General features: G+C 41.1%; 1 protein-coding gene across 1 annotated transcript in view; it reads right to left on the reverse strand.

Annotated features, from left to right (window-relative positions):
* Window positions 1-22973, reverse strand: part of SVEP1 (sushi, von Willebrand factor type A, EGF and pentraxin domain containing 1) — a 200297-nt gene that overhangs the window by 60896 nt on the left and 116428 nt on the right. The window contains exons 23-36 of the mRNA XM_042912469.1: window positions 22753-22866; window positions 21729-21930; window positions 18297-18454; window positions 17243-17444; window positions 15279-15454; window positions 11928-12052; window positions 10715-10838; window positions 9344-9514; window positions 8176-8349; window positions 7040-7159; window positions 5239-5415; window positions 4928-5012; window positions 3851-4042; window positions 2733-2900 (exon numbers count right to left, since the gene is read on the reverse strand). Coding sequence (XP_042768403.1) covers window positions 2733-2900; window positions 3851-4042; window positions 4928-5012; window positions 5239-5415; window positions 7040-7159; window positions 8176-8349; window positions 9344-9514; window positions 10715-10838; window positions 11928-12052; window positions 15279-15454; window positions 17243-17444; window positions 18297-18454; window positions 21729-21930; window positions 22753-22866 — 2188 coding nt within the window. The remainder of the gene's footprint in view (window positions 1-2732; window positions 2901-3850; window positions 4043-4927; window positions 5013-5238; window positions 5416-7039; window positions 7160-8175; window positions 8350-9343; window positions 9515-10714; window positions 10839-11927; window positions 12053-15278; window positions 15455-17242; window positions 17445-18296; window positions 18455-21728; window positions 21931-22752; window positions 22867-22973) is intronic.

Genomic DNA, 22973 nt, shown 5'->3' on the forward strand with positions numbered 1-22973 from the left:
AGAAATACAGTAATTACTACCATTTACCTTTGGGTAATTAAATTTTTTTTGATGTTTATTTATTATTTTTTAGAGAGACAGAGACAGAGCGTGAATGGAGGAGGGGCAGAGAGAGAGAAAGAGAGACAGAGAGAGACAGAGAGAGAGAGGCAGAATTCAAAGCAGTCTCCAGGCTCTGAGCTGTCAGCACAGAGCCCAATGTAGGGCTCAAACCCACGAACTGTGAGATCATGACCTGAGCTAAAGTCTGGCGCTTAACTGAGTGAGCCACCCAGGCATCCCTATTTTTGGGTAATTTTTTAAAATATATTTTTTGAAGATAAAAAGCTTCTGCACAGCAAAGGAAACCACCAACAAAACTAAAAGGCAACCAACGGAATGGGAAAAGATATTTGCAAATGACATATCAGACAAAGGGCTAGTATCCAAAATCTATAAAGAGCTCACCAAACTCCACACCCGAAAAACAAATAACCCAGTGAAGAAATGGGCAGAAAACATGAATAGACACTTCTCTAAAGAAGACATCCGGATGGCCAACAGGCACATGAAAAGATGCTCAACGTCGCTCCTCATCAGGGAAATACAAATCAAAACCACACTCAGATATCACCTCACGCCAGTCAGAGTGGCCAAAATGAACAAATCAGGAGACTATAGATGCTGGCGAGGATGTGGAGAAACGGGAACCCTCTTGCACTGTTGGTGGGAATGCAAATTGGTGCAGCCGCTCTGGAAAGCAGTGTGGAGGTTCCTCAGAAAGTTAAAAATAGACCTACCCTATGACCCAGCAATAGCACTGCTAGGAATTTACCCAAGGGATACAGGAGTACTGACGCATAGGGGCACTTGTACCCCAATGTTCATAGCAGCACTCTCAACAATAGCCAAATTGTGGAAAGAGTCTAAATGTCCATCAACTGATGAATGGATAAAGAAATTGTGGTTTATATACACAATGGAGTACTACAGGGCAATGAGAAAGAACGAAATATGGCCCTTTGTAGCAACGTGGATGGAACTGGAGAGTGTGATGCTAAGTGAAATAAGCCATACAGAGAAAGACAGATACCATATGTTTTCACTCTTATGTGGATCCTGAGAAACTTAACAGAAACCCATGGGGGAGGGGAAGGAAAAAAAAAAAAGAGGTTAGAGTGGGAGAGAGCCAAAGCATAAGAGACTGTTAAAAACTGAGAACAAACTGAGGGTTGATGGGGGATGGGAGGGAGGGGAGGGTGGGTGATGGGTATTGAGGAGGGCACCTTTTGGGATGAGCACTGGGTGTTGTATGGAAACAAATTTGACAATAAATTTCATATATTGAAAAAAAAAAAGAAAAGAAAAAAAGAAAATATATTTTTTACTTAAGAAGGTGTCCAGGTTTGGGATCTCAATCGGCTATTCAAGTGTTTGACTCTCAGGAGCTTTTTGCAAAAAAAAAAATTGTCGCCACCTGCTGGCAGTCCTGTATTCTCGGGACTGTCTTCAACCCAGGTGAAATGAACTTCAGCTTCTATGGTAGAATAGAAACTTCACTGTCATTTGTGCTCCAGTCATAATAATGGCAAGGTTTGTTGAATTAAGTTTTTTTTTCTTTTTTTCTTTTAATTGAAAATTTTTTAATGTTTATTTTTTATTTTGAGAGAGACAGAGTGTGAGCAGGGGAAGGGCAGAGAGAGGCAGACACAGAATCTGAAGCAGGCTCCAGGTTCTGAGCTGTCAGCACAGAGCCTGACATGGGGCTCGAACCCACAGACAGATCATGACCTGAGCCCACGTCGGATGCCTAACCAGCTGAACCATCCAGGTGACCCTTTTTTGTTTTTTGTTTTTTCTGCTTAGGCTAGGCATGATACCATTTTATTCCTCACAGTATCCATAAGAAGTGTGAGACTTTAATGAGATTATTTTTATGTAGGGCAATTGAAGCCCAGAGCTTTTCCCCAAAGCCACACAGTGAATGACAGAGCTGAGATGCAAATCCAGAAAGCAGCAACTCTTCTGCTGTTGCTGCTTCCAACTGTGTGAAAAACACCTGCTGTAAATCTGGAGCGTGAAAGCACTATTAATGGTGAAAATATTTCTTGAAGAAGTAAGGGGGGAAGCAAGCAATGAAATGCATGTCAGAGGAGCCGGGATTCTCCTTCACTTGCTTGTTGCCTGCCTGAGATCTTAAGCAGACCACCCTCCCAGAGTGAGCCCCCCCTTTCTCTGCACTTCCACAGTTTTTGGAGGATCATATGAAACAGTGAGTGTGAAAGCTCTTTGTAACCTGCTTCCTCGTTTTTCAAAATTTATCTCTGAATAAAACAAGATCATTAAAAATATAAAAACCTGAACTTTATTATTTTTTGTCCCTGTGGACATGTCACTTTTCTGTTGTGACTTAAAGTCTTGCCTTCAGGTTTGCAGAAGATAAATATGCAACTGCCTATTTAAATGTGTTTTTCTCATCTCTAAGAAAGGTATAAAGATATTTTCCACTGCACTGCCCAATATCCATTATTCAAGGCCTAATTTGATAAATTACTCTAATTCCAGGAAAACACTGTTCCCACAGGAGAATATGCTCCCTTTCTGCTGTCAGGAAAAACAAGAGCATAAAACTCTCTGTGGCTTTGGCTGCCAAGAAATTTAATTTAGTGTCCAATGGAGCCCATCTCCACAGTTGGGGGTGCGTCCGCTCCCTCGAGGCTCCCAATGTTTCTTTCCCTCATAGGGTTACTCACCCTTCTTTGCAAGTGTAAGTGACAGTGTTCCCAAAAGTGAAGTTGCTCCCAGTGATGACAGCATCTTTGATTGCCGGCGGCTCTCCACAGACGACAAGATGGCAGGTAGGTGGCGCTCTGTCCCAGCTGCCTGATGCCGAGCATTCAATGACAGAAGGGCCCTGTAAGCTACAGGAAAGAATGATGCCACCTCTTTCATTGGCTATTATTCACTGCTATGGAGAGGATTACATAAAAGCAGGGGAAACCCGAGCAGGCTCCAGGGTGTTTATAATAATGAATGGGCTTAGGGTCTCAGCTGCAAAATAAAATGTGCTCACTGGTGGTGGCGTAGGGCACTCCAGACCTCACAAATAGGTTACCGGGATGAGAAGGGGTTAATGGGCTGGTTGGGATCCAGCAGTAACTGAGGCAGACACTCAGGAAGTCATGGTAACTGAAGTCAACGGGCATGAGCCTGGGCACCTGAACGTGCGTTGCTCACGACTCTGACCTCTGGTCTTCCTTTGATTTACAAACCTTACATCCCAAGGGCGTGGCTTACCCACCTTTGCTTGCCAACCTGATTCTGACTGTCTGTATCATTCTACTTTCTGTTCACTGGATATGTTTCACTTCAGATCCTGTTGGCCAAGTTTATGACTACAACCTCTCTCTATTGTCCCTTCTGTTTGAACATATGCACATACATCCCCTCACACACCATTAATCAAATCAACCTCTTACAGTATTAAGAACCCGGGCCCTTACCTTGACATGTTTTTTGGAACATTCCATGCAATGTTGCGTATAAGCGTGGTAAGTTATTTACCACTACCCCCTCCCCCAAAATCCAGATATTGTGTTTTGCTTCGCAAACGCTTTTTGCTTTTATGTTTAATGACTGAATGCTTATAGTAACTGACCTAGAGCTCCCAGAGTCAAAGTTAGGTGGAATATTTTTCTAGGCATTCCTAGCACTACAAACTAGTCTTCAGGAAGCATACAAATTTGAGGCGATCTTTTACATTTAGAAATTTGTATTTAGAGTCAGCTAGACATATACAAATGAAATCTACTGAGTGAATAACGAGTAACAGGGTATTATAGGCAGCTTGGCTGGTGTCTGCGGACATTACCTGTATCCACTCTCACACGAATATGATGCAGTAGAAAGGTAGGTAAGCCCGCTCAAAATATATTTCCCATTATTTATGTTTTCGGGGCTAGAACACTTGACCAGTTCACACACAGGAAGAGAATGACTCCAAGAACCGCTAGCAAGACAGGATGATTCTCTAGCACCATCCAGAGTATATCCTTTATTACACCTGAAGAAGATAAAGGAAAATTACTGAGTATACTTTGCTTTATTTTGCATCATCTTATGAGCACCAGAACCTTTCAAAATATTGAGGATTTACACTTCACAATTTATTGGAGGAGTTCTTTTTTTTTCCTACTGAAATAATGCTTTGAAATTATTATTTTTTTTAAGGTTGAATATTGTACATCTTCCCCCAGGGACCCTGCTGAGTGATAAGTAGAAAAATAAAGAATTTGGCTTGCCTCCAGTTTGTGCCATGGATTAGTAGCTGCAAACAGACAATTCCTAATTTGAGAATGGTCTGGTTTAGCACAAGTGCCTGAGATATTGGGTCTGGAGACAAAACTCCAGCTTATAACCAAGAATATTCATCAGCTTACATGGCCTTCCTCTATGGCATCCATTCTCAGAACACCTCAAGGAGATGCTGGGGACAAGAATAGGTGACTGGTCAAGGGATTTAAGGATTCTAGATAGGACTACCCATTAGGTTATTAAATTAGATTTCTTTATACTAGACATAATGAAATTAATTCCATATTAATTCAAAAACATCCTCTGGGATTCTTCTTCTCCCTTTCTTTCAGCACTATATCACAGCCAGCATGTCATCAACAATGTATACAATGTAGTTTAAACAAAATTTTTTTGTGTTTATTTCGTTTTGAGAGAGAGAGAGAGAGTGAGACAGAGCATAAGCACGGGAGGGGCAGAGAGGAGATGACACAGAATCTGAAGCAGGCTCCAGGCTGTGAGCTGTCAGCACAGAGTCTGACACAGGGCTCGAACTCATGAACTGCAAGATCAAGACCTGGGCCGAAGTCGGACACTCAACTGATTGAGCCACCCAGGTGCCCCCCACAATGTAGTTTTAATCTTACGCACTTACTGATATGTTACTTTACTGCCATAGGTAAATGCTGAGCCATCAAAGCCTCCGTTTTCTGGAATAGCTGGTACACCACAGGAAACAGCTTAAAGGTGGAAAAACAAAGAAGGTACTGTTTTTCTTTGCTAGTGTGTACAAAAATCTCTAAAAGCTCCAGGGCAGCTCTAGGTTATCTTGTCAAGTTTAAAGATGAACCTAATAGTTGGGCTTTAAATACGAAGACTATTGATACACTTAACACGTGACATTTCTACACTTTAAATCTCTAGTGCTGCCCAATGCCATGAACATGGTGAATTTACTACACATACCTTCACAATATGGTATCAGATGACTCCATTCTCCAGAGCCCAGACATGTGATTTTGGTCACTCCCATCAGCTGATATCCTTCCTCACACGAGAATGTGACTTCGGCGCCCACTGTATAAGTCTCACCATAAGAGTGGCCATTTTCTGGATCTCCCGGAGCCTTACATTTTATAGGTTCTTGAAAGGAAGAACAAGTTTTTGTGGGGAAATAAGTGGTGTTCACACAACCACGCAAGGTCTCACAGCAAAAGAGTTTCACTACCATTAAAGTACGAGTTAAATTTTTTGGAAAAAAACTTTTGAAGGGAGATGCATGGAGGTCTGGGATATGCTGGACATTAGATCAGAACGTTTTTCTTTTTGTTTTTTCAGAGAGAGAGAGAGAGAGAAAGAGAGAGAGCTAATAAGCGAATGGGGGAGGGGCAGAGAGAGAGAGAAAGATTCTTAAGCAGGCCCCACATGGAGCCCAATGCGGGGCTTGATCCCACAACCCTGGAATCATGACCTGAGCCGTAATCAAGAGTTGGACGCTCAACCAACTGAGCCACCTAGGCAAACCCACAGAACATATGTTTAATAGGCATTTAAACAACAATATTTTGGAACATAAATGACTAACAAAAATATACAAAATTGATCTGGCTGCAAAGGGAGTTGTTTGTTGGGGAAGTAGTGGTGGTACCAGGGCATTTATTAGAAGAATGTTAGCTCCTCCTACCTCGCCCAACCTCATACCTACTTTTTTTTTTAAATTTTTTTTTCAACGTTTTTTATTTATTTTTGGGACAGAGAGAGACAGAACATGAACGGGGGAGGGGCAGAGAGAGAGGGAGACACAGAATCCGAAACAGGCTCCAGGCTCTGAGCCATCAGCCCAGAGCCTGACCCGGGGCTCGAACTCACGGACCGCGAGATCGTGACCTGGCTGAAGTCGGACGCTTAACCGACTGCGCCACCCAGGCGCCCCTCATACCTACGTTTTAAGCGCAACTGACTTTCTCTCAAATTGATGTAAAGGCAATACCTAAGCATATTTGAGGAAAGTTCTCAAACTCCCTTTCCAAACAGGCTATGGATCAGAGACCCCTCCTACGTACAAATTTGAGGTTGGTCACCTCTTCTAGGGAGAGAAATAAGTTAAAGGGATATTTGGGGCTAGAGTTGGATAGGAGTAAATATAATACTCAAATTCTCAAAAGGGGAAGATACATTGATTCAATCTTTCTAAAGGTCATTATGGCTATGTAAGTCAAGGACTTTAAAGCCTCTGAGAAAGTAAATGCCATTATAAGACTTGATTTTGAGAATTCCTCTTCACTTCCTGTTTTACTATTTTCTGGGAGTTGCTTTCTCTCAATAAATGTAGAAAGACATCAGTGGGTTGAGGCTCGTTTTATCAAAGTTACCACAAAATACAGAGATGTGATAAGGCAAGATGTCCCTTTTTTCCAACAATATAATTCTGTGTGGCTGAGGCAGAGGAAAGATACCGATTGCAAAGTATCTTCTTTGCTCCGATTGAGGCTTTAGAGGCCAGATTATAGTTCTAAATCCCCTCTGTTATTCTCATACTATGCAGATATTGCTTCAATATTCTGGTGATACAGTTGGCTTTTGTGTTTCAGAGACTGGGAAGCTGGGCTTAGCACAGTGCTAAGGTAAAGCTCCTTTAGTCGTTACTTATGTGTCTTTTTAAAGATGGTTTATCTTCTCCACCTGTCCTTTGAACTTGAAAATAGTGTTGTGTTTTTAAAAAACATAAAAAATTAATAATCCTCCCAATTACACACGTACTAGTTACCTGCACAGTTTTTGCCATCTCCTGTGTAGGGTGGGATACAGGAGCAAATGTAGGATCCGTTTGTATTCAGGCAGGAAGCAAACTCACTGCAATCTGACCCAACTGCACATTCATCGACATCTAAAATGAAGACAGCTTACAGGTAGTGAAGTTGATTGATTTTTCTTATGTATTAAGCATTTTGTTATATTTACATCATTACATATCGCTTAACATATAACACCGTATATATTTTCATAAAATTTAAATACAGTAATAATGATCACATTGCAGTTACGCAATCAAAGCTACGATTTCCGAACTACTCTACAATCCAGCAATTGCACTATTAGGCATTTACCCAGAGGATACAAAAATACAGATTTGAAGGGGTGCATGCACCTCAACATTGATAGCAGCATTATCAACAACAGTCAAACTGGAGAAGGCCCAAATGTCTATCAACTGATAAATGGATAAAGAAGAAGTGGTTTATATATACAATGGGGTATCACTCAGCCATCAGAATGAAATCTTGCCATTTGCAATGACATGGATGGAGCTAGAATGCAGCAGGCTAAGTGAAATAAGTCAATCAGAGAAAGACAAATACCATATTATTTCACTCATATATGGAATTTAAGAAACAAAAATGATGGGTATATGGGAAGGGGGAAAAAGAGAAGAGAGCGAAACAAACCCCAAGAGACACTTAATGATAGAGAACAAACTACGGGTTGATGGAGGGAGGTGGGTGGGGGGTGGGCTAGATGGGTGATGGGTACGAAGGAGGGCACTTGTTGGGATGAGCACTGGGTGTTGTATGTAAGTGATGAATCACTGAATTCTACTCCTGAAACCAATATTGCACTGTATGTTAATTACATACAGTAAAAAAAACCTATTTCCCCAGTTTGTAGGTGGGTAAGTAGAAGAACAGAGAGATAAAAATAGTCTTGATGTTGAGCCTGGTAACAATTTAAAACATTTTTGGCACCTCTAGGGACAGCTGCTTGGTCACTATGGCTTGTCCAGGGTGTCTTGGGATGAGATGAAGTTAACAAAGGAATGTCACAAGAGAGCCTCAGGGATTTGGGGTGACTGTCTCTCATGGAGCTGGAATAAACGCACACAGTACTTGCCAAGATTTGTCTCACCGAGGCATGATGGTGAAATGCCATTCCAGCTCCCATTATCTGTACAGAACATCCTCGAATCACCCAACAAATAGTAGCCATTGTTGCACTGGTAGGTCACTGTGCTGCCAGCATGGAAGTCCTCGGCTGAATAAAAGCCATTCTCCAACGGGGGTGGCACCCCACAGCTAATGCCTGCCACGTGACCAGGAAGAACAGAACTACGTTAGGAGAAACATGCTCAAAGGACATTCTGTTTATATTAAACTAGTAGTTCAGTTAAGCATGACTTTTTCATGGCACACAAACATAGACGGAGAGTCTGCTAGGAGGGGGAGCAGGCAGTAGACATGCCCGTGCCCTCGGCATCTAGCGTGCTCTCTGGCTCAGAGTGGGCATGCACTTCATTCGTTAGGAAGAAATATTCACGAAGGTCCTACTAGACACTGCCAGAGGTGCTAACGTTGCAGTAACGAACCGGAGATAAACTCCTGCCCTGTGGAGCTTACTATCTAGTGGGAGTAGAGAAATAAGCCACAGATAAATATGTAAGTCAGTGAGAATAGATACTATGGAGAAATTTTGCTGATCACCCTACCTAAAACAGCAGTCTGCCTCCACCCAATCCCTCACTTTGTATTTCCCTGCCTTGCTTCATTTTTCTCCATAGTCCTTACTTACTTGTGGCCCTTGTTGTTCTTATTTATTATAACTTAAAAAATATTTGTTATTTTCTGTCTCTCCTACTCCAATGGAAACTCCATGAAAGAGACTTTCTTCCAATGCTGCATCCCTAGAACATAGACCTGTGTCTAGCACATGGTAGGTGCTTTAAAATTGCTGAATAAAGAAATGAATGGACGCACCCAACTCAAGGGATCTTTTCCTATTTCCCACCCGGCCATAACCCGTCCCCCTTTGGACTCCAGGTCGCAGATCTGTCTTTCCCTCCCAACCAGTTCCCTGCTGCACCTGGGGTACAGCCACAGGTGGGTGTCTCTTTGGATTTCCACCACCCATTTCCCTCATGGTGGCCAGCACAGTTCGTTACACGAAGGAACTATTCAATGAAAATTTGCTGTATTTGCTACTGTGGTGCACCAGGCTTTTATGCAGCATTCCTGAAACATTTCTTATGGTCCAACATCTTTCAAGAGCTACTAAAATGCCTTCAACAAAGGCAGCTCACGTTCACAGTGGGGGAGTGGCTGTGTCCATTGTCCTTGATTCAGACAGTACTGCACAGGGTTCCCGACCATCTGGAAGCCTGGATCACAGAACAGACTGATTTTGGAGCCTGGCTTTAAGTCTGTTGATACAGTTCGCAGATGAGGTACCGTTCCTTCTAAAGATGGACAATCTGACGGCAAAGAACAAAGGCGCAGAGCTCGTCAGCGACATTGTAACAGCATCGCTAGGTCAAGAGTTTCAAATCATGTGTTGTGCAGCATCCAAAGGCCACTCCACTGACACTAAAACAAGGTAACACGTGACCAGATCACTGACAAGCAAATTTACTCAAAAAAACTATTTGAATCAACTACTTTTCCTTTTTCAGCAGAGGTCAGCTGAACATTTTAAAAAAAAATTTTTTAATGTTTATTTTTGAGAGAGAAAGAGAGAGGGAAGAGAGAAAGAGAGTGGGAGAGGGGCAGAGAGAGAGGCAGACATAGAATCCAAAGCAGGCTCCAGGCTCTGAGCTGCCAGCACAGAGCCTGACACGGGGCTCAAACTCATGGACGGTGAGATCTTGACCTGAGCAGAAGTTGGACGTTAACCAACTGAGCTACCCAGGCTCCCCACTGAGTATTTTTTTTGAAAGGAAGAAGTGGTATTTTAGGAATATTAATGAAATCTATCAAAACCCACAAATTCTAGGACATCTTTTTTTTAATGTTTATTTTTGAGAGAGAGAGAGAGTGTGTGTGAGCAGGGGAGGGGCAGAGAGAGGGAGGCACAGAATCTGAAGCAGGCTGCAGGCGCTGAGCGGTTAGCACAGTGCCCGACATGGGGCCCAAACCCACAAACTGTGAAATCATGACCTGAGCTGAAGTCGGACACTTGACCAACTGAGCCACCCAGGTGCCCCAATTCTAGGACATCTTTAGGAACTTCTTTACATACACTGAATTTTACAATCATTGAGACTTTGATTATTCAGTGTATGGGTTATAATGTCCGTTGCTTTACTCCTTGTGCTAGACGGCTGCTAGGAAGTATGGAGTCAAGAGAGTACCCCATCTCAAACAGGAGGACAGGACTTTGGTGGCATTTCAAAAATTAACTGTATCCCTCCTCTCGTCCTATTTTCCTCATCTTCTTTTACCATTGTCCAAGTTTCCTCCATGATGAATTTCGTACTCTCTTATACAGCATGTATTTAAGAATTAAAAAATGAATCCTTTGGATAAAGGTTAGAGTGAAGACGAATTCGTAGTTAAACAACAGACTGACAGGCACATACTATTTGACCAACACGGAATTTTGAATTGTCTCCTTTTGTCATAAAGTCTCGGGAGTGGTCAAGGGATGGCAGTGTAGAGAAGAAAGAAATTCTAACCAGAACAGAATATGCTCTTGGAATCGATCTTCACTTTCCCCACAATTCCAGACAGGAAATCAGCCCAGGCTAACACATTTCCTTTACGGAGTTCCTCTGGGCATGAGGTTGCCAGTGACTTCACCTGAAAGTTTAAACACACGTCTTTAGATCAACCTTACTTGTCTCAATGTGACAGAGTTATTATGTCTTAATTTAGTCCTACTGAAAACATTCACAGATTTTAGCGGGGAGGGCAAAGGGAAGGAGGCTTTTGTACAGTATGATTTCAGGGGTAACAGGTAAGCCTCTTCCCTCCCTCTCTCTCCTCCACCCCATCATTCCTTCTCCCAAATACGTCAGTTGCCAGAAATCCTGAAATTCTACACATAGAATTTCTCGTGTGAAGCTTCACAGTTTGTGGAAGCGTTGCAGAGGTTCCCCATTCCTCATCCTCCTGTTTTCTGTCTCTGATTGAGAGGCGGGTAAACTGAGGTCTAGGCAAGTTCTGCCACTGTAATAAGGGCAGACATTTATGAAGCCCTTGCTCTGTGCAAAACAAGACCATGACTGTATACGCCGTGTTGTGTTCGATCCTGACGAAACTCTACTATGTACTATGCTATTCACTCATCTTTCACAGATAAGGAAACTGAAGCTAGCTTGTTCATCTTTCACAGATATGGAAAACTGAAGCTCAGAGAGATGGGGTAACACGTTCAAAATAATCACTACACGTCTGTGGTAGAACTGGGATTTGAACCCAGGCTTTTGGACTCCAGACTCCCACTCCTTGCCACTTCGAGTTTACTCCAGGCTTTTGGACTCTAGCTCATCTGTTAATCTCTATGCATGATCTTGTGCCAGCCCTCAATTTCTGCAACAGAGGAATTTGAAGCAGTATTCTCTACAATATTGAAAGCGCCGAATCCTGACCACTAGACCACCAGGGGGTGTCCCTACAGTCCTGGAATTACAAGGCATCGTAAAATAATCATGTCTAATAAAACTTAAAAAACATCACCGAGAAACCGAAAAGGGGATTCGCTGAAAGTCACTGTAGATAACCTCTGCCTGGCTTAGTCTACGACCGTAGTAGCATCAAATGATCTCGGTGGTCAAGTTTGAAAACCCAGAGGTTGCAATAAGATATGGCATCATTAGTCTGTTCACAGTTGTACTAGGTTTGTACCTTTGTATCTCATTACTGTCATACACTGAAAATGCAATTGACCTGCTGTGGAGACAGAACATAGTCCCAGAGGTTCAGCTGGCTTATGGAGCCCACAAAAGACTCAGCTGGGTTGAATCCCTCTCCTTTTTTGTCTTGCTCTTGCCCAAGCACTAATGCACCACCACCTAAAGAGACAAGAGAAATAGGGAGGAAAATTGACCTTAATGTCTGTTAGTCTTGAAATGCCAAATTAATTAAAGCACTGCCAATATAAACATATCAGGGAAAATTATTGAAAAGTCAAATTACCTACGTTTACCGTGTGTTTTGCCAATAAGGAAAAATTCAGTATTTTATATAGAGCAACTTAGAACAGAGTCAGAGAAGGTTTAAATATTAGATTTACAAATATTTAACTATTAAGAACCACACATATACACAATATGCATGTAATATTTTGTGTCAACAGTAAGTCCTATTTTTCCTCCTTTCTTCCGGGAAATTACCAGAAGCTTCCAGTAGCTGCTCTTTGTTTTCTTCTTAAGCCTACAGTGCTTACATTTCTATCACCAATTCCAAGGTAACTTCTACATTTGCCAGGCCTACCTAATCACCAAACTCAATGGGAAGTCTTTAATATTCTCCTCTGGTGATTTCACTGTATCATCCGTTGCGGTTGAACATTTCATTCTATTAAACTGTCCTTCCTAGACGCACTGGATGGTCTGTGTTTGCTCCTCCAGAGACACCTGCCACCCTTCTCATCTCTGCTTTGTGCCCCCAAAGGTTGACACCTATCGATGACACCACCTGGCTGCCTTGTTCCTCTGGCTTCTGTTTATCCCTGGCCAATGGAAGGACCGGCCCAGGCAAGAAAGTGGGATGAGAGAAAAGTTTAGTTTTCCTGGATGCCTTTGTCCCAGGCAAAAGGCTGGAGGAGGCTATTTTCCTCTATCGAATGTCATGGTTTCTGCTGGGTGATTTCTCTCCGGCATCACAGGTTTGCCTAAGTTCTGGCAACAACTCCCACTCCTTGCCACTTTGAGTTTACTTCTTGTGCCATTCCATTGTTGCTAGTCATGGATGTTTTATTGTCATGTTTTGCTTCTCTGAATCCTGACCACGCCTTTGAAAACAGTCCCTTCCTTAAATTCTCGTCAGTTTACCCTCCTCACCTTCCTGCCAGGAGCCAGGCTGATTCCACTTGGTGAACATGAAAGCATCTTCTCCTGGTTCTCCTCGAACCTTTCTGCTCATTCATCTCTCTTGTCTGCCTGCCTCTTAAGGTGCTGATGCACCCAGGCTTCCACCCCTGGCCTCCTTGCTCCTTCCTTCAACAATCTCCCCATCTAATCTTACTCGCCTGCCAATTGGTATGTGAAGAACCCCCTTTCAAGGCTTCCCAAACTATATCCTTTTCTTATAACAATAATCATTAAAAATTAATACATGCACAGAAGGAGATTGGGAAAAATAAAGCATAAGGAATTCTACTAACCCAGAAAAAAACATTTAACAGTTTTGTGTATTTCCTTCTAGGATTTATTTTTATTATTTTTTTAGTATATTTGTATGTGTGGGAGAGAGAGATTTTAAGACACACAACTAAGGATCATACTATATACAATGTTCGAATCTTGCTTTTCTTCTTTTTTAATTAATTAATTCATTTATAAATGTATATTTATTTCTTTTGAGAGAGAGAGTGAGTGGGAAAGGGGCAGAGAGAGAGCATCCCAAGCAGGTGCTGAGCTGTCAGCACAGAGCCTGATGCAGGGCTTGAACTCATGAACCATCAGATCATGACCTGAGCCAAAATCAAGAGCCGGACGCTCAACACTGAGCTAAAAAAGAATCTTGCTTTTCTTCTTCAACATGCTCTCATTTCATGAGTTTTAATGAATGTACAACAGTTCCTAATTTGCTTAATTAATTATTAACCATTTCTTATTGGATACTGGAGTTGTTTCCAAGTTTGGTGCTAAAGTTTCACTGAGATAAATATATTGATACATAAGCACTTATTCAGATCATTGATTATCTCCTTTAATCTGATTCCTGGTAGTTGAATTGTTGGTTGTATGCACAGGGTTTCTCTAAGGTTCTTGACGGAAGTTTCTAAAAGGCTTCCCAGAAAGGCTGTATCAATTTTCATATCAGCAATCTCTAACAGTGTCTGCCACGCTGAATCCTTGCCAATCACATCCCATCATTAAAAACAACTCTGTCAGTTTGATATAAAATGGCAAAAGCCTATGTTTTTAGCTGCATGTATTCCTGTGATTAGAATTCAAACTCAGTATGTCTAAAATCAGATCTAAAATCTTACCTCACTCCTAACCTCTGCTCTGATAACTGTCCTTCTTCCTAAAATTCTTTTCTCAGCTAAGAGACTCTTCAATAGACCTAGTCATCCAAACTGAAGCCATCTATTCACTAAGCTCTGTCAGTTGGAGCTCTGCAATTTTTATGGACTCAAATTCATTTATACTGATGTGGGCAGACAACCATCTCCTTGGGTGGCTACTATTACAGTTTCCAGGTTTTATTCTCCTATTCCTTTAACCTACTTTCTCCCTTTTATCATGGTTTATTTTTTTTAAATATACAAATCCTTTTTTTTTTACCATAAAGGAAATACATGTTCATTATGAAATATGGGAAGAGAATAAAAAAGAAAATAAAAGCCACCTGCAATCCCACTATCCAGAGAAGAGATAGTTGAACATAAGAATACTTAAACACAAAAAGGGAACAGCACCCCACTTCACCTGATAATAATGCCACTTCCTGTTGAAACACTTTTAATTTTTCCTTATTTACTACAGGGAACCTCCAACCTTTCCCCTTCATATATGTCATAGAAGGATCCAGATAGAGCAAGCATATTGCCCCGTACAATACTGAGAACCCCGTATCACCTAATACTTCTGCATTCCTTCAAGAAAAAACTCTCTGAATACCTTTTAAAAGGTACTTTTAGAAAAGAGTTTGAGTTCTATTTGAAAAAGGACATTAAAGAGATATACTATTACCAGTGCTCCAGTTTACATATTGGATATACTTGTATACTACGTACATGATCATGAAACTAAACAAGCAAATGGAACACACCAGCAACTCCTCTCCTCCTTGGAAGACAGTTTAGTAGCCATCCATTGTTCCCTCAGCATGGATCTTGCTAGTCTTACTCTAAGTCCCCAGTCGCATTTCTTACACAGGGAGTCCCACAGCTCACCTAGGAAAAGCTTCTAATAATTCACAGTCTGGATAATCAGGGAGTAGAAATCGAGAGATAATTGTTGACCTTTGTGTAGAACCAAGGACAACAAAACCAGCAAACTTGATGTTCATCTAAGCACCCGCACGTCTGGCGTCAAACAGAATTACATTCCTTTAGCTAAGACATACCAGGTATGGCTGAACCAACAGAGAGGCCCACACCACCGTCAGATAATTTCCCATCGATATAGACTTTCCAGGCTCCATTAGCACTTGTCCAAGTGATTGCAATATGATGCCAACTTCCATCATTCACGGAGGGACAGTCTGTTATCTTTTCCTTGCCATTCACATAAAGAACCCAGCTGTGAAAAGATTCCAGGCAATAGAGTCATCAGTCATATGTTGTAATCTCATCTGTAAGACATGTTGCTATTTTTCTTCTTTTTCTTTTTTTGTTCTTTAAGCACTTCCAGCAAAAACATTACTTCTTTTCTTCCATTTAGTCATATTTAATTGAGGCAGATTTGGTTTACAAATTATACTTTATCGCAGTTCACTGAAAATTAATTTATGCTTCTTACACATGAAGGGGTAGGAAGAAGTCTTAGTATGATGTGAGAAGCTGATACAATGTGAGATAATTCACCGACTGTCTGTCCTGGAGACGGTGAATCAAGAATGGAAGGAATGAGAGTTGTACAAACGTCAGACTGGTTTCCTTCCTTCTGAATGGATGTTCCTAAGACCAGGAACAAGCTTCAGACGACTCTCAGAAAGAAGTTCTGTCTCTGGGCTGCTGAAGCTGTCACAGGGCAGACAACGTATGTCGCTCCAAAAGAAAGCATAATTGGCACGAAACAAAGGTGACCAACTACAAGAGGGTTCCAACAACCATGTCACTTTGGGGAATGTCAAAGATAATAAGCAGCTTAAAGTACACTATCTTCAAAAGCAATTGGAGAAAAAGAAAAAATTAGGGAAAACTCATAAGGAAGATAAGAATCCGTTAAATATCTCTTTCTGCATCTTCTTAGTCCCTATTCAAAGACGTTTGTGGAAAAAAATGGTATCTTTATAATATTAATTGTTTCCCTTTTGTGTTTTCCCCTTTTCCTTCTGCTATTCAAGGGGGTAACAGATTCTCTCTTTATATGTATTTTGCCTCAGGAGAGTTTTGGGTTTTTTTTGTTTCTGAAAGTTCAGGTCCACTAAGAAGAATAGGGTTTGAGGACAGGGCGATTTCCACCAGAATAGTGAGCGTCCCATGGACTGAGAGGGAAGGGAGCTCTGTGGGGCCAGCAACCTGCTCAGTAGCAACAGGACAGAAATTTGGGAGGATCAGACAGAGAAAGGACACCACAGAATCTGTCTAGATTGAAGGTAAGGATTCCACGCAGCAAAGAGCTGTGATTCTGAAGGAGCCACGGAACCCGGGGCAGTTCACAGCCCAGTGGAGAGCAGTGTGGACAAAGGACCGATGACAAAAGCGCTGGCAAGTCTGTGGCTCTTTGACACAGCTCTGTGGGGTTTTGACAATCTGCAAAAATCTAAGGTAGGGAAGTGCTCAATAGAAAAAGAAGGCAGAGACAGCTGAGGATGGCCTTTCTGACAGCCCAGAGAGATGGGGCCCTGCAGTTGGAATTAATTGATCCAAAAGGAAATAAAGAAATATCAATTTGTACACCTGAACTTGTAGGTGGATTCATGTTCAATATATGTGTCTCACATGGGTCAGTAATGTCACTGAAATCCTTCAACCCACAGAGGCTCTGATATGTGAAAGAAGGAGTGTCAGTGTTAAGAGTCAGAGTCTGAGACTTAGCTCTTCCACTCCCAAGGTGTAAGATTTTGGGCGAATCATTTAGTCCTTCTGAAACTTTGTTTTGCTACCTGTAAAATGAGTTCCTCAGGTCACTATGAAGATCAAATGAAGTGATACTTAGAAAAGAGCAAAACATAATACATGCAGAAGGTACTATCCCTGAAACTTTCTTACAGAACTTGCCCAAATGTTCTATTTGATTATTGTCACTCTGCTGTCCTGCTGGAGCACCTGACCCCCTTGTTCCTCTGTCCCCCATCCCCAGTGTCAGTTCTACCTGGTGCCGGGATAAGATCCAGAGTATGGCTTTCCTGATGGTTTTGCTTACCCATTATAATCGGTCAGGAGGAAGGTGTTGTCACTGCCATTCTCAACTGCATAGGAGATCGGTGTCCCATAGTTAGTGGTGTCAGAGGATTTCATCCAGAAGGTGCAGGTTACAGCATGGAGAGGTGGAAGCACCCCATCTAGCATGGCGTAGCCATAGATCCCCGAAACTTCAAAATCCAGGTTAAAACCTGAAGACTGGTCTGCAACAAATAAGAAAAGTGTGTGGCCCGTGGCACTTGGGAGGCATTTTTCAACTGTCTAAGGTGATCAGCAGATCATGTAATACTATTGTCAAAGCAGCCCGTTTCAGTAAATATGATGATCTGAGAAGCAGTTTCAACATTAAATATATATTATTTATAAAATATAGAACACGTTCTTTTAGATAAAATAATCAGTGGGTATCTAAGATAGGGAGAGCACTCAGTAGTGTCAGGAAGCAGAGAAATAGGGAATAGCTAGAAGGAGAGGTGGAATTGGGAAGTCAGTAAAGCTGGCATTTACTTAGAGACACTAAGGCATGTCTATATGCTGACGGGATGACTCCGCAGAACGGGGTAATTGATGCTGCAGGAGAGGAGGAGGGATAACTGCAAGGGCCACATTCCGCCTCTACTCAAGCCCCTAGTTCTTCCCTAGTTCATGAACAATTCAGCTCTGCCCCAATCCTGCATACCACACCCAACAAAACAAAAGTTCTACAGCTAAGAGACTCCAGCATCCCGAGAAAGCTGCTCGGCACCGATTCTCATTCGTGTCACGGACTCTGAAACCAAGTCCCCCTAAATCAAGCGTCCTTTCTAAACATGTAGAATGTGAAGAGTTCTACTATGTTCCATTTTCTCTATTTCCCCGTTAAGCTTCAGTTTCCTCACCTTTGCCATGGGGGAGAATATTACCTCATCTGCTGGATGGCTAGGAAGATTAAGTAAATTCAAAATGCTTAGCATAGGTTATGGTATGTAGACAGTGCTTGGAACAGGTAAAAATAGACACTTTTATGATATCAATAATTTTAGTGCTGTTATGAGTAACACTGAGTTCATATATACCTATTTCACACCTGCTGCCTGAAAATCCTGGCCGACATTTACAACTGTATGAGTTTAATTCATCCACACAGGTGGCCTGATTTCTACATGGGTTAGAATGACATTCATTGATGTTTAATTCACAGAATGGCCCCGTGAAGCCTGTTGCACATTGGCACCTGAAAGAAACAAAATGTTACTAACACATAGAAAGGCATCAGAAGAAGTCTCCCATCTATGACAATATTGTCTCAAAAGCCTTTGAAAACTGAAACTCATAGATACAGAGAACAGATGGGTGGTTGCCAGAGTGGAGGTGGGATGGCAGAAATGGGTGAATTGGGTTTTGTTTATTTTTAGTTTAAATAAATTGGGTAAAATAGTCTGAAATGCTGAAACATGTTCCACGTAAAAACAATACTTTGTTAGTCACCTTTATTTTTTCAGTTCCTTTGATTAAACCTCTTTAAGACAACATATATTTGGAGTGTTGTAGTAGCAAAAATAGTGTAGGAAGTAGGTCTGATCCAGTTGAAGTATTATGTACACACTGGGAGTTCTCTCCCCATAGAAGTGCTAGGAAAAAATATAAAAAGTTCACGTGCCATTCTAAAGCCTTTATGTACATTAAACCAGTCTTTACTGGTTTAATGAAGTAGCATTATTATCATTCCCCTTTTACAGACAAGTAAACTGGCTCAGAGAGGTTGATCTGCCCAAGTTCCCTTGTTATTAAACAATGGAGTATCATTTTTAATTAATTAATTAATTAATATCATTTAAAAAGTTTTATTTTATTTTATTTTTTTTTGAGAGACAGAGTGTGAGCGGGGGGCAGGGGCAGACAGAGGGAGACACAGAATTGGAAGCAGGCTCCAGGCTCTGAGGTGTCAGCACAGAGCCTGATGTGGGGCTGGAACCCACAAACTGTGAGATCATGACCTGAACTGAAGTCAGACGCTTAACCAACTGAGCCACCCAGGCGCCTCTGGAATAGGATTTTAAACTCAATCTAGTGCCTTGTTCTTAATCATCATGCCATACGGTCTCTGTGGTATGCAACAAATCATTTAAACCTGTCAGAATGGAAAATATATTTGGTAATGTCAAATGCTGATATAGGTGTCATGAAATGGGAAATCTCATATAGTGAGTAGAAATACAATTTGGGATTGTCAAGGGAAGTTGAGAGTTTGCATTCCCATAGTCTGTATATCCATTTCTACTTAACGTGCTCCAGGAAATCACTGCACCAGTGCACAAGGACACATGTAATGAATGTTCATAAGCATTATTTTAAATATTTATGAAAAGGAGAATGGGAAAATAAACCATGGTATAATCATTCACTGGAATACTAATCAGCAGTTAAAATAAATAAACTAGAGCCAAATGTATCAACCTTGACAACACATAATGTTGAGTGAAAACAAAACCTAAATTGCAAAAGGATATGTATAGTATAATACCAATTATGCAATATGTAAAATTATACTATATACTATTTACGTGGTAAAAAATGAAATCTGAATGAGAAAAATATTCACCAACTTCAGAATAGTGGTTACTATTGAGGAAAAAGAGGAGTGTGTGTGTGTGTGTGTGTGTGTGTGTGTGTGTGTGTGTTGAAGGGACTCCAAAACTATCTTCAGAAGGTATTTCTTTAAAATAAAAGATGTGGGGGCCCCTGGGTGGCTCCATCGGTTAAGCATCCAACTGTTGATTTCAACTCAGGTCATGATCTCACAGTTCGTGAGATTGAGCCCTGTGTCGAGCTCTGTGCTGACAGCGTGGAGCCTGCTTGAAATTCTCTCTCTCCCTCTTTCTGCCTCTCCCCTGTTCACGCATGCTCTCTAAATAAAAAATAAATAAATAAATAAATAAATAAATAAATAAATAAATACATAAACATTAAAAAAACCCCAAAAGATGTGAATCAAATATGACAAAATGCTAAGGTTTGATAATTGCTGTGATGAGTGTGTGACTTTTATTGTTCTTGGTAACCTTCTGTATGTCTGAAATATTTAATTAAAAACGATCAGTCCAATACATGATAGTTAACATTGTTAGTTAACACGGGGACCTCTAAGAATAAATGGTGTTTCAGGGTTTAAGAGAAAATGTCAGTTGGAATTGTGGCGGGGGGGCGGGGGGGAATCTTTACGGAGTTCTCTCCATTTGGCAATAAATCTATTTTGGCTAGAATTTCACTCCTTTTTATCTGCCCATGTTTGACATCATCACGGCAGTCCAATATCCTTGTCTGTGAAACGGGTTCACTGTGGTGACAACTAACATTTCCTTGGAATTAGGAGAGTTTACCTTCACCTTTCCTCTATCTAGGATTTAGACAGATTTGGTAATCAGCAATTGTTTTTGATGCTGGGGAGACTTTAGAACTCTATGTTTATCTGGAAATTTCTCATTTCCTATGGGTAGGCACTATATGCCAGAAGATGTAAACAGCCTATGAAAGATGAAGCTACACTGATAAGATTTCATTTCCACATAAAGAGTGAAAGTCTCACTGGCAGAATTTGCTTCCTATTTCTTCTGGATAGTGCTGGCTATTTTGTTGGGGGACAGTAACAAGGGGGTGGGTGGTGCTGAACCAGAAGAGGACTGGGAAATGCTGGAATTGGGGTGGAGTGTTTTTTTCTTTTAACTTTTATAAACTTACAGAGACAGTGGCATGTTGAGGACAATAAAGTTTCCTAAGATTCTGCAAGTAAGACGAGTTCTGTTTTTTGTATTTGTACTACAGAAGGCACACACCCTGCGTGGGTAACAGGATGAAATAGGGTAGACTTGATCACGATGAAGGAGAGTGTTGGTTTTCAAACGATACTCCACTGGCACCCCAAGAGCTGCCTCAGGAAGACAAAGTGTTTCTTCTCTACAAATACTACTGTTTCCGAACACAAAAGTTTGGTTTTTATTTATTTTTTTTACTTGTTTACATTCATATTAGATTTCTTATGAAGCAAGGGTTACTGAACTAAAAAAAAATGTTTGAAAACCACAGAGACTGTCGATTGGCCCTGTGACAGCATGATTGCACAATTTCTTTTGACTTTAGCTAGTGTAAAACCTCCAGCTAAAATATAAAACATTTAAAAATGAGGTTTTGTCTCGTGCTTCGGGTATTCGCTTCTGTGTTACTCTGTTTCCTTTGATCTTTTGACCTCCCAAGTATAGAACGGTGGTTTCCAAGTCTGGCTGTGCATTGGAATCACAGGGGAACTTAAAATATACAGGTTGCCTAGACTCTACCCCAGACTTAGTGAGTCAGAACCTCAGGTGGTGGGGAGAGTCTACTGTAGTCTATTCTTGGGCTAGAATTAGGGAAGGTCTGACTCGGGACTCACAGCAATACTCGGTAAAGACTGCAGAATGACTGAATGGTTAAGAAAATGAAAACAGTGCAAAGCACCAGACTTAGGGCTTTACCTGAAGCTACTGGCACCGTCTTTACAGGTAGCTCCATTTTTGCACGGTTGGCTGAGACACTCATCCATGTTTTTTTCACATCGGGTACCCAAAAACCCAGGAGGGCATTTGCACAAGAATCCCCCAACCTGATCTTCACAGACGGCATTATTTAAGCATGGGCTTGGCTGGCATTCATTGACTTCTGTTTCACAGTGCAGGCCTGGGGATGGAAGAGGACGAGGAAAGAGCCCAAATGTTAACCTTCTCGAAACCATGATCAAAGTGTTGACTCCTTGGAGGATGCTGCTCCTGAAGGAAGCAGGAGATTCCCTTCCTGGAAGGGAAGCTGTTAGAACTACTGGCCTGTCACACTGCTTTGAGATCCACTCCTGAATGAGCTTTGGCTTTTGTAAGTCATTTAAGCATTCTTTTTTCTTTTTTTTTTTTTTTGGTAATCTTCTCTTTTTATCTTAGAACTTTCTGAAGCTAACATTAGTAAGGGACATCTAATTGAGATCATGTTAAAAGATAAAACTAGCAAATTTAGTTCAAAAATTTACTGTTTCTTTGACCTTGCCCTTTTCCTTCACTGGTCATTTTTCTGGAAATTTCTCTTTATAAATTATATATACTACATCATTTTATTTAGCATCAATTTGCAATACGATCTTATACAATTTATTTCCGGTTCCTTCTTGAATGTTTATCTTAGCATAAAACTCTGGTCTTCTCTCTCTCTCTGTCTCCGTGTCTCCCTTTACACACACATACATATGCGTGCGCACACACACACACACACACACACACACACACACACACACATTTTTCTAAACTGTTTGAAACTAAATTGCACCCTTGATGCCTTTTTACCCTGAAATACTTCAGGGTGAATTTCCTCAAAGGACTTTTGCTTAGATAATAATAGCACAGTTACAAAATCAGAAAGTCAATGTTAACATAGCATAATGTTAAAAAAAAATGTAGTACCTTGTGGTGCTTTGCAGGACTTTGAGACAATGAAGGAAAAATGGAAACATCTTACCTGTGTATCCTTTCACACAGGTGCAGTGATAGCCATCTAAGCCATCGATGCAGGTTCCTTTATTTAGACAAGGACTAGAGTTACACTCATTTATATTTTCTTCACATAGTTGACCTGCAGAGAATAACAGAATATTTTACCCAGAGAAAACCTGAAAGGAATTTAAGACTGATAGTTTTCAATCAAGCAAGCCATTCAGGTGTAAGAACAGAAGAATCAGA

Source organism: Panthera leo, chromosome D4 (assembly GCF_018350215.1).
Source record: "Panthera leo isolate Ple1 chromosome D4, P.leo_Ple1_pat1.1, whole genome shotgun sequence".
NCBI classification, from domain to species: domain Eukaryota; kingdom Metazoa; phylum Chordata; class Mammalia; order Carnivora; family Felidae; genus Panthera; species Panthera leo.